Source organism: Arachis ipaensis, chromosome B10 (genome assembly GCF_059453495.1).
Source record: "Arachis ipaensis isolate K30076 ecotype BB chromosome B10, ASM5945349v1, whole genome shotgun sequence".
Lineage (NCBI taxonomy): Eukaryota > Viridiplantae > Streptophyta > Magnoliopsida > Fabales > Fabaceae > Arachis > Arachis ipaensis.
Window position 1 is genome coordinate 146,492,936 of NC_142435.1, and position 11,781 is coordinate 146,504,716.

General features: G+C 28.4%; 1 protein-coding gene across 5 annotated transcripts; it reads left to right on the top strand.

Moving 5' to 3' along the window:
* The first annotated feature begins 868 nt into the window (after window positions 1–868).
* Window positions 869–10,373, top strand: LOC107623278 (Ankyrin repeat family protein). 5 transcript variants are annotated; one of them, XM_088485811.1, is made up of 4 exons: window positions 869–1,097; window positions 6,659–7,379; window positions 8,283–9,096; window positions 9,555–10,373. In XM_088485811.1, exons 2-4 carry the CDS (start codon window positions 6,675–6,677, stop codon window positions 10,088–10,090), a joined length of 2,055 nt encoding a protein of 684 aa, XP_088341937.1. In that variant the 5' UTR covers window positions 869–1,097; window positions 6,659–6,674; the 3' UTR covers window positions 10,091–10,373. The 5 variants fall into 5 exon arrangements, with proteins under 5 accessions (XP_088341937.1, XP_016180964.1, XP_088341928.1 ...); XM_016325478.3 differs by lacking the exon at window positions 869–1,097 and adding an exon at window positions 5,980–6,174; XM_088485802.1 differs by lacking the exon at window positions 869–1,097 and adding an exon at window positions 6,146–6,493 and having other exon boundaries at window positions 6,540–7,379.
* The last annotated feature ends 1,408 nt before the right edge of the window (window positions 10,374–11,781 follow it).

The window sequence follows — 11,781 nt, forward strand, 5'->3', positions numbered from 1 at the left end:
CAAATTAGACTACAATAATTGATAAAAGCCAAAAAGGTGAGTGTATTTTAAATAAAATAAGGATCCCGTTAGGGAGATAATGGACTATTTGTACAATGTGTTATTGAGTTACAAAATGAACATCTCCTGTACTATCTAGAATAACCATTCGAGTAGTAGGGATAATAAACATCCTTTCAAAAGTTTAAATTGATTTTGGGGTTCACCAAGGATCGAACTCTTAATCTTTTGGATCTAAAGCTCTAATACCATATCATGATACTACTCATTCTAAAAGCTTCAGCTGATGGAAAAATGTAACACTAATGATTATATCTCTAATACTCCCTAAACCTTCATTGTACGCATTGTACAAATATTCCATTGGCTTCTCGCACTTTCTCATCAAATAATAACTAGAACCTATGTTTTTTGTTGGGTGCATCTAATCTAAATTAAATGTTACAATGAATAAGTACCTAACATACTAGAATTTCCCTTTTTTATCTTTTTTTTTTTTGAAATTTATTTCACCCTAGGTGTGGTCCCTTTCTGTAGTGTATAATAATGCATCCACATTATGAAGCATAACTATTCATAAATAAATCACAATCTTAATTAACCATGGCTAATTCACTCTCACTGCTAGTAGTGGTTGTGTGTTATCCTTCATGATCTTATCCCATGTGATATGTGAAGATATGGTTTCATTTCATTTCTGAAAACCCTTCAATTCACCACCCTCTACTAAAGCAAAGAAAGAGACTAGAATGAGGTAAAAGAGGGAGGCAAGAAATGAAGAAAATGATATTAGAAGGTGATGGAATTGGACATGACATGCATGCATGCATCATTGTTGTTATAAAAAGCAGGAAAATCCCTCTGCCCTATAAATGAAAGAAGAAAAAAAGAAGAAGCTCTTTTTGTAGTGGGGGGATGCAGTACCTATATGTTAAAAGCTTCCTTTTTCACATGGTTTTGTGCACTTTTTAGAGCTTTATAATGGACAATGGTTGTGATTCCAACACCATTGAATAATAATGTGAAGTATGGACTACTTTGGGTCACTTTTAGGTACCTAGCTTACCAGGACAGCTCACCAAAAATCATGTGCTAAGGTAAGGTGAACTGCTACCATAATCTGAAATGTTATCATCAGAAATGATGATAATTAGTGTTTAGAGTATAAGGTGATAATAAGATTTTTCGCAATTTTAACTTCGGATTAATTAGTCTAACGGAAAAAAAAGTACTAATATAATTAGGTTTTTTATGATAGTAAACAATGAATATGTTATGCCTTTTTATCAATTTATTATGTAAAATTTAAGGACAATGCTTATGTTTTTCATTAATTACAGTAACATTTCTATTTATAAAAGATCAACATAAAGATAACAATTTTTAGAGTGAAACTTCATTTGTTTTATTAGAGTTTGTAATAAATAGAGAATAATTGATGAGAGTTATATAAAAATTCAAAAAATAACGAATGTTTCACGGTCTAAAACGACATCGTCCCCATGTTGATGTGACAATAACGAGATACATCACTAGAGATAATAAAACACATAGTCAATTTTATTTTATTTCACACTATCTATTTATAGAAGGACATAACATGTCTACTATTTATTATATATCATAAAATATTTAATTGATACTTTTTATAAGGACTATTAATTTAAAATTAAAATTTTTAAATACTTAATTCTCATTTTACTCTAGAATTTAATTAACATATTTTTAAAAATATATACATTAAGACATTATTAATAGAAACTTTTTAATTTTTTTTAATCAATACATAATAAATATATTAAAATTAAAATTTTATGTTTTTTATTAAAAAAATAAATGATTATTTTAATAAAAAATTTTATGTACACACTAAAAATTAATTATTATATAATTGTGTGTAAATATATATTATTTAATTTATTTTTAATATATATTTTATAAGATGGTTGATTTAATAATTATATTTTTTTACAAATAGTAAGCTTTAATAAATATATATATATATATTATAAATTATAAATAGGACAAAATACCTAAATAAACCAAACAACTAATAATATTATATGAATGTCCTAAAGTAAATAACGTCACATAGAAAGTCTTTATTCATATTTTTATATAAATCGAATTCATCGAATTCGGATTAGCTCTTTTAGTGCTAAATTGAATGAATGAAGCAAATTTAATTTAGTAGGTAAATATAAAAATTGAAGCTTTTAAATTCGATCCACCAAGGGAGAAAAATTTGAAAATATACCCATGGTTTTGCATTCCTAGTAAATTAATTAATACCATTAGTTTTGATTTAGCATAAAGGTTTTTGGCTTCTAATAAATCGAATAGAATTAGTTCAAATTACATATCATAATAAATCGAATGAGTTAAATTCGACTTATAGGTGGTACGTGTCATAATAATAAATCGACTTCAATGGCTTTGATTTAGCATAGATATTTCTATATATAGAAATTGAATTTACTTGTTTTGCATTATATTTCACCAAACTCAAAACCACCAAAATCCAAAACCCAAAAAAACTAAGGAGATTTATACTATAAGATTCAAATTGCAAAAATAGAAGACGACCCGAATCGAATCTATCGGTTGGATAGAGTTGCCCACATTGCTGGTAGTGTCCACAAAAAGGTCAGTGAATGAGATTTAATTTATTTTTTTAAGAAATAAAGTCTTGTTAGTGATATTAAATCGGTTAGAACTTTATTAGACGTGTTATTAGAACTTAAGTAATTGTTTTTTATTAATCTTCTTTTCAATAATTTTAATTTTTTTACGACAAATAATTACTTAATTTATTTTTTAATTTTGCTCTTAATAAAAAATAAATTCACTTATAAATAAATAATGTGATTAAGAATAAAATAAAAAATATAATTAAATAATTATCTACCGTAAAAATTTGATATTATTGAAGAATAAAATTAAAAATAAAGTTTAACTAAATTAAACATTAAAGAATTTTAATACATTAGAGATAAAAGGTATAATTTATACTTTATTGTATATGTATCATTTTTTTTCGCAAATTTATATACTAGTCATTCTACAAATATTTCATGGTGAGTAAAAATCTCTAAGAGTAAAATTATAAAAAAAATAATTTATTTAGAATGAAAGTAATGTAATTAAGTGTAATTTACTCATATGTGATTAAAAAATAATTGAATAACTATGTACTGTAAAAAATTGATATTATTGAAAGATAAAATTAAAATTTATTTCTATGTATCGTTTTTATCCCAACGTTTTCGTTCTATTTAAGTCTCTAACATTTTAAAATTGTCTCAATTTTATCTCGCCGTCAATTCTGTTAACTGATTTCTAACGGCAGGATAACATTGAGTCAATTTTAAAATGTTAAGAACTTAAATATGACGATTTAAACCTTAAAAACAACTTTAAAACTTATCCCGAACGTTACGAACAAAAAGGATATTTACTTTTTTTTATTTAAATAATCTTAAAACCTTTTGTTTAGTAGATTGAGATAGTCATTCTCAAGAGTGACACGTCAGCATTCTCCAGTTGTCCCCCACGTTTCTAATAATGTAAGATGTAAAATGGTCAAAGTCAAACATTCTCTCATTTTTTAATGTCCATTAGTCTGTTTCATCTCTGCTGTTTTTGTCAATCGAATGGTTTCACTAGTAATAGTAATATTCTTTTGAGGTTTTTTACTCAAATAAAATAAAAGAGAATTTTTATTATTAAAGACTAAACAAATTTAAATATGAAAGAATTATAGGTGTATATATTATATAACATGAACTAACTCATCATGTGATTTGCCCGTATATAGGAGATTGTGATGAATAATATTTTTGTGGAAAAAAAAATTTTCACCCGCCAAAATGCATCCTTTTTTCTCCCATTAAATTGTTCTTTTCATCCCATCGAGATACCTCGGCTAAATTCATGTGTTAATATTACATAATTTACGTTGCAATACACCAATATAGCATCTATTTTTGTTATAATTTTTTTCATGTAAATTGTAGCATGTGATTTAGCAAAGAATTGTATTACTAAATCGTTGCGCTCTGATTAAGATTAGTTACCTAATAAAACCATGAGGCTCGTCATGATTTAATTCTGCAGCGACTTAGTAGGATAAAAAGTATTAACGACTAGTTAACTAAAACCTTGATCCTTACACCGATTTAATAAGAACCGACGCAACACCCAAAATGATGTAGAGATTTATCATGGACTAGGATTGCCAATATCCAATAAGTAGGTAAAAAGAATTTTGACATTTAGAACATATACTACTATAAATATTTATAAAAATTTAACTTAATATATTTATCATGTATAGTTATAAACATAATAGCTAGAATCTCGATTTAACTCTTAAAATCTTTCGATATTACAATTTTAAATGAGTTTATCGATTTTACGAAATTTGTACTAAGTCTGACGATTTTACGATTTAAATTTTGTTAAGATTTTACGTTTTACGTTTTTTATTTATTTTTTCGATTTCACGTAAAATCTCGATTTTTTCTACCTTGATTATAAAGTTCAATCAAATATTTTTATTTAAAAAATCTAACTGTAATTAAGAAAGAAAAAATTATATGGAAAACGTGTGGATGCATATAACTTATTAATGACATGAGTAAGTTCATTATTATTTCTGTTGAATAATTATTTAGAACTAAATTAATCAATTAATAATCACTTTAACCATCGTATACAATTTATTATTGTCGAAAGAATATGATAGTAATACACTAATACGCATATTAAAAATATTTGGTAATCAAACAAATCACCCAAAATTTATTTTATTTAATATTTATTAATTGTTACGATAATTAATAAATATTAAATAAAACAAATTTTGATTTTTTTTTTCCCTCTCTTAACATTACCGTACACATATATTCAACTACAAGTAGCGCACAACATTTGATGGTGTCACGAGCTCTGTCTCTTGAAGTGTAAAGCAAAAGCACCTGCTTCGGTTTGGCATTCATAATTACTATTTACTAGAATATCTATGATAAATAGAATTGACTTTTGAAGATTGTAAAATGATTTTATTTTATATATATATATATATATATTAAAAACACATTAAGAGGTCTACTAAAAGGATGACTAATTTAACTCAAATATAAGAAAAAAATATTATTCTATAATAATTTTTCTTATTTCTATTTTGCACTTAAAAATTTTAAAAAGTTGTGATTCACAACTTTATATTATTATTAGTTTATTTAGTTAAACATTAATAAGAGACATGATTTATCTAGTTAATATTTAACTTAACAAACAAGTATTTAATTGAATAAACTAATTATTTAAATTAAAATAAAAAGTTTTAAATTTTCTGACATCACGTGTAGAAATTTTAGAAGGAAAAATAAAAAAAGGGTATATTTTACAGAACATATTAAAATATATTAAAATAAGTACATATTTATATATTTACATTTATAATTAAATTTTATAAAAAAATGTAATAAAATTTTATAAATATGTTAATCAAACTAGATTTATTTTTATATTCATATTCAAAATAAGTATAATATAAATGTAAAGTGATAATTGATTTCTTATATATATTTATGCGTTTAAGTGACTTTTTAAGTAATAAATTTAAAAATTAATTATTTTTACATAAATAATAATATATTATTAGTTGTCTATGCAAAAAAAAATTATACACTCTCAAGTCTCAATACATAAAATTTAAATGTTTATTTTTGTAATTAATCATTTTATTTTATATATGTATGTAGACACACACACACACAAGACCATGCATTATGGATAGGATTTCACTTGGAGAGTGTTCAAAAGTACTATCTTCTTGGTCCATTTTTGAAAGTACTATCTAAAGAGTAGCGTCTAACTTACTAAAAAAATTTTAGAAATTAAGATTTAATAAAAAATATAAAAATAAATGATTTTTGAATAAAATTAGACACTAAAAATATTTTGAAAGTATAGTACTAGGTCTTTAGCAGTGGTTCAACCTCCTACTTCTACCATCTTTATAACCAACCTTTTTCATTATCATGTTGTGTCCTTTGCAACCTACCCTGGTTTTTACTACACAAAACCATTATTATCATCTTAAGGACTTCACTTTTTCAAAGAGATTCCAAACCTAAGCAAATTTTCCGGGAATATCCCCTTTTCATGGTGTGTGTGTTTTCCTTTATCTTCTCCAAATTCTCTTGGGATTATGATCACTTTATATATATAAACCATATTCTTCTTTTCTTTAAACCTTTTCTGTTTGGTTATTACCTTTCTTGGTTTTAGCTTTGTGACAACAATCATGGTTGTTTCCATTCTCATACTATTTGCTTTCTATTAATCATGTGATCACACCGATACCGATCATGCACATCGATCTTTCTAATTATTATTCTCTGTCTATGTTCTACTCCTGAAAAATTTATATAATATTTTTTCAATTAGTACTAATTGATGTGATTATTTTAAGTATTAGCCACTCGTGTTCCCTTAATGTTTATTCTTTAGTGGTTATCTCACTAGTTCAGGATTTGAATTCTGCCTTGTATATGTATGCATAACAAATCTTTAAATATAGTTTAGATCCGCGACAGATTAGTCTCTCGTCTATATACTATCTTCATAACAGGATTCTTCTTTTTCGCAGTGATAGTGGTTGCGAAATGCATCATACAGATTTTCCTCTTCGATGGGAGAGCACAGGGGACCAATGGTGGTTTGCCTCGCCAATCGACTGGGCGGCGGCCAACGGCCACTACGATTTGGTCCGCGAGCTGCTCCGAATCGACAGCAACCACCTCTTCAAACTAACCTCCCTGCGGCGAATCCGGCGACTAGAAGTGGTTTGGGACGACGAAGAACAATTCAGCTACGTAGCCAAGTTACGGTGCCAAGTAGCGCAAAAGCTTCTTCTAGAAAGCGAATCGAAGAAGGGGAGGGAGTCGTTGATCCGCGGCGGGTACGGGGGATGGCTGATGTACACGGCGGCGTCGGCGGGCGACTTGTGTTTTGTAGAAATGCTTCTTGAGAGGAATCCTCTGCTGGTTTTCGGCGAAGGAGAGTACGGTGTGACTGATATACTGTATGCGGCTGCGAGGAGCAAGAAGTGTGAGGTGTTTAGGGTGTTATTTGATTTCGCGGTTTCGCCGAGGTTTGTTACCGGCAAAGGTGGTATGGAGGAGCATATTGGGGAGATTCCTTCTGTTTATAAGTGGGAAATGACGAATAGAGCTCTTCATGCTGCTGCTAGAGGTGGTAATATCAAGATCTTGGAGGACCTTCTTGCAAATTGTACTGATATTTTGGCTTATAGAGATTCTCAGGGCTCAACTCTCTTGCATGCAGCTGCAGCCAGAGGCCAGGTTGAGGTAATGCTCTATTCATTTCCTCAGTAATTTGATCATTAGTTCATTACTCAAGGAGACTTAGACCTAGGGTCAATTTGGGTAAACGGTAAATAATTAAAAAGATAAGGAGTTATATTAAAAGCAGATTATAAATACATTATTTTATATTTGAATTTTTATTATAAAAATATTTATTTTAAAATTGTTTTAATAAATAGGAGTAATAAAATAATTTTTAAAAATGTTGACTTCTTTAAAAGATTTTAAATAATTTTTGAGAAATTAAAAATATTAATGTGACTTTGCATAAGTTAAAAGTACCAAAAAATTATTTTTAAAGCTTTTCAAATGAGTTCTTAGTTTGGTAAAACTTTTATTTTTTAAAAGTAGTTTATAAAATCTAATTTTAAAATATAATTTTTTAAAAATGATAACATTTATGTTTAGTAAATCAAACTAAAAATGACTTTTAATAAATACAAATAACAATATTTTTGAATAATCTGGAAATAATGTGAATTAATAGGATTAAAAGAGTAAATTAATCTTAAATTTAATTAGTAGCATTAAATTAGGATGTAGTGTATTTTTATTTTATTGGTGATTATTCATATTGTTCAAGATGGTCATTGTTTACCTAACACTCCCTAATTTAAAAATATTATAATAAATATAAATGTAAGGATTAAATTTAAAATTAATTAATATATAAAGTTATATTAGATTTTTTTAATTTTAAATTTTGTTATTATTAGATATTAATTACTCATCCACTAATTAAATTTGAGATTAATTTATTTTTTCAAACCCATTATTCACGTTGTTTAGTAAAGTTGTTGTCTATCTATACTTTTCTAATTTAAAATTCTTATGGTTATTGTGTTGGTTTTGCCAGTATATCTGAAATTGTTGGCACCCTTGCAGGTAGTTAAGTATCTTATATCATCCTTTGCCATGACCAACTCCATAGATCACCAAGGCAACACTGCTCTCCATGTGGCTGCTTCAAGGGGCCAATTAGCCGCGGCCGAGGCTCTTGTCTCTGCATCTCCGGCGTTGATCTCTCAAAGGAACAACGCCGGCGAAACTTTTCTCCATAAGGCCGTGTCCGGCTTCCAGACACCCGGCTTCCGGAGATTGGACCGACAGGTTGAGCTTCTAAGAAAGTTACTGAGTGGTAAGAGTTTCCATGTGGAGGAAATCATAAATGTGAAGAATAATGATGGAAGAACAGCACTTCACATGGCCATAATTGGAAACATTCACACTGATCTTGTTCAACTCCTAATGACTGCTCCATTAATAAATGTTAATATCTCTGATGTTCATGCCATGACTCCACTTGATTACCTCAGACAACAACCAAATTCTTCATCCTCAGATATTCTCATCAAGAAATTGATCTCAGCTGGGGGAATGTTTGGTTGTCAAGGTCACAATTCAAGAAAAGCCATTGCTTCACACTTGAGGAAGCAGAGCATTGGAACCAGCCCTGGCGTGTCGTTTCGAGTCTCCGACACTGAAATATTTCTCTACACTGGCATTGAGAGTAACTTAGACTATGCTTGTCCTGATCAGGGAAGTGGAGGAAGGAGTTCTTCTTCGTCGGAGCACATTCCGGATTACTTAACCGCCGCGAATCGGGTATCTTCCGTCAGCAAAAGGCCTAGCTCTGTAAACTATGCTGCATCAAGGTTGAAAAGGGTCCTTCAGTGGCCAAGGGTGAAAGACAAGAAAGGTAATCATGTAAAAATACTTCAAATTTATACATCAAATTCTGCTGTCAAACACTCACGGACAATTGTTTTCATATAAAATTGATAGATAAAAACTGCTATATAACAGTTAAAAGGAAAAATATAGAGAGCCAATGGAATATTTGTACAATGTACACAATGGAAGTTTAGAGAGTATTAGAGATATAACCATTAGTGTTACCTTTTCCTATCAGTGTAAGCTTGTGGGATGAATGATATCATGACATGGTATCAGAGCTCTATATTCGAAAAGTCAAGAATTTGATCTTTGATGAACCCCAAAATCAGCTTAAGCTTTTGGGATGAATGGTCCCTAGCAGGACTCATAGTTAAATTAGTGAATATTTATAACAAAGTCACTTTAGTACACGTCATAAATTCATTGGAGACACTAAGAATTTCTCTTATTCTTATTGCATTTGTTGAACAACTAACACAGAAGGTGAAGGAATGAAGAAGTCTATAGATGAGCGTTCAGTGGACTCATCATATAAGAAATGGAATAACAACAATAATAATAGTAGTAATAACACTGCCATTGAAGAAGCTCCAACACCATTGAGGAAAAGATTCCCTTCAACAAAGCCAACATCACTTCCTAACAACAAAAGAACACTCTCAGTGAGGAGTCACCAGTCAAGTCCCAATGCAAAGAAGAGATTTGCCTCAGGACTAGTCCATGGAGTAATGCAATCAATGCCACAGGTTAAGGTCTCAGGGAGATCAAGGTCTAGCTCGTTTTCGAAGTCTTCGACGATCTCTTCGCCGAGATCAATGGACAAACAGAAGGGTGTTTACATTGCTGGGCCTTCTTGTGATGATGAATCACCACATTTGAGTAAGAGAACTAGTTCAGTTAGTAAGAAGTTAAGGGTATGTTTTGGTGCTCCTGGCCTTAATGTCATGAAGAACCCAAGTCATAGGAGGCAAGAGAGCCAAACTAGTTACAAGGATCATGCCATTTCTGTGGCTTAATTAATTAAATTGGACCTAAATTTGACTAAATTGTATCTATTCTTACAACTAATTACTTAAATGTTTTTATTTTTGTATAATAATGAACTTGTAACATCGTGTTACCATTTCATGCATTACAATTTTTAGTTTACTCTTCTGATATTATAATAGAATTTGTGTGCTTAATTTGTTATAGTTTTGAGACTTAATTTTAGAATTAAGTAGTTTTTGCATGCTTGATGTATCATAAGCTTTTCTCTCTGAAAATTACAAGGAAGAAGAAGAAAATTGTTCTTCTTAAGTTTTATCTTCTTACTTTTACTTTAATTTTTATTGTTTCTCCAATCCAATTTTATTTTTTCACAAACAGTTTGTTAATCTGGTTCCTAGAACCATTTAATTTCGTTCTTTGTTCCACCACTGAGAACTGTACTTTTTTTTTTATGTCTAAATATGACTGAGGAATAGTATATTATAAACGGTTTTGTAACACAACGTATCAAATATAAAAGGAAAAAGATACAACATTCACAACAAGTTAAAATCAAATCACATTGAAGCATATATTAAAACACCTTGGTTGACTTGTTCATCAGTATTGACCTTATAGAATTGTAAGCATGGTTGTTTATTGACTAAGATTATTGCTATATCTTGTCTCTGACTAATTCTTTTAAAAGATGTTTTAAAAAGATAAAAATAATTTTATTTTTAGATATTTTATATAAAAATATGTTTTTATCTCACAATTATATTCGGATACGATAATATAAAATTATTTTTTGTTTATTTATAATATTAAAAATCTTTTTTAAATAAAAAAATCTTTTAAAAATGTAAATTATAATTTTTTTAAAAAAATATTTCATTTTTTTTTTGTTTTTTATTTTTATTATTTTTTTAAATACATTAAAAAAATTATTTTATTAAAAAAAAATTTAATAATTTAATAACACCCAAATAAATTTTATATCTTGTATTGATATATACACAACATACATCTAATTTATCCTTATTTTTAGATGTGATACTAAGTACGCTTAAACCATTGAAATAATACTAATAATTTTGGTACACCAATATTGTAAAATGTTTCACACAATTTTCTAAGTTAATTCTTTTTAAATGATTACTCACATAATTAATATAAAAAAAATTATTTTTGCTCACATTGAATTATTAAGAAATTATTATAATAAGTCTGTGTAAACACCATAAAATTAATAGGAAGAAATTATTAAAAATGTGCAAATTAAAGAATATTCAACAATGTAAACACAACATAATGTTTGGGTTACTTGAGACACTTGATAGTGATACCTTTTATCAATCAGGAATTATACATCATTATATATCGTTCTCGTACTTTAATTTGTTTGATGTTTTGAACGCCCACAAGCTAAGAACTGAAAATTCATTATACGACTTTTAATTTCCAAGAAAATTAAACTTACTTTCTCGTATGCAAAACTTAATCACCTGCTTTTGATGGTGTTTATGTGTGGGTAGCCGATATAGCTCTTTCTATTTAGCGTTTGAACTCGTTTTTCTTTGGAGGGAATGGAGTATAAGATGATATAGATGTCATTCAAAGTGAATAACTTACCTCTTTGAGTGGTTAATATTTTGTATTTATAGAGTTATTGTACTATATGTGACTACTTAGTAAGTCTAGTATTGCTGAACTATTGAGAATGTTAGCCTATTTA

What these genes read in the sequence shown, in the direction of transcription:
- LOC107623278 (XM_088485811.1), top strand. Translation starts at nt 6,675, where the DNA reads ATGCATCATACAGATTTTCCTCTTCGATGGGAGAGCACAGGGGACCAA. An exon ending in CAGCCAGAGGCCAGGTTGAG is followed by an intron (nt 7,380 to 8,282) that starts GTAATGCTCTAT and finishes GCACCCTTGCAG; the next exon opens with GTAGTTAAGTATCTTATATC. An exon ending in AAGGGTGAAAGACAAGAAAG is followed by an intron (nt 9,097 to 9,554) that starts GTAATCATGTAA and finishes CAACTAACACAG; the next exon opens with AAGGTGAAGGAATGAAGAAG.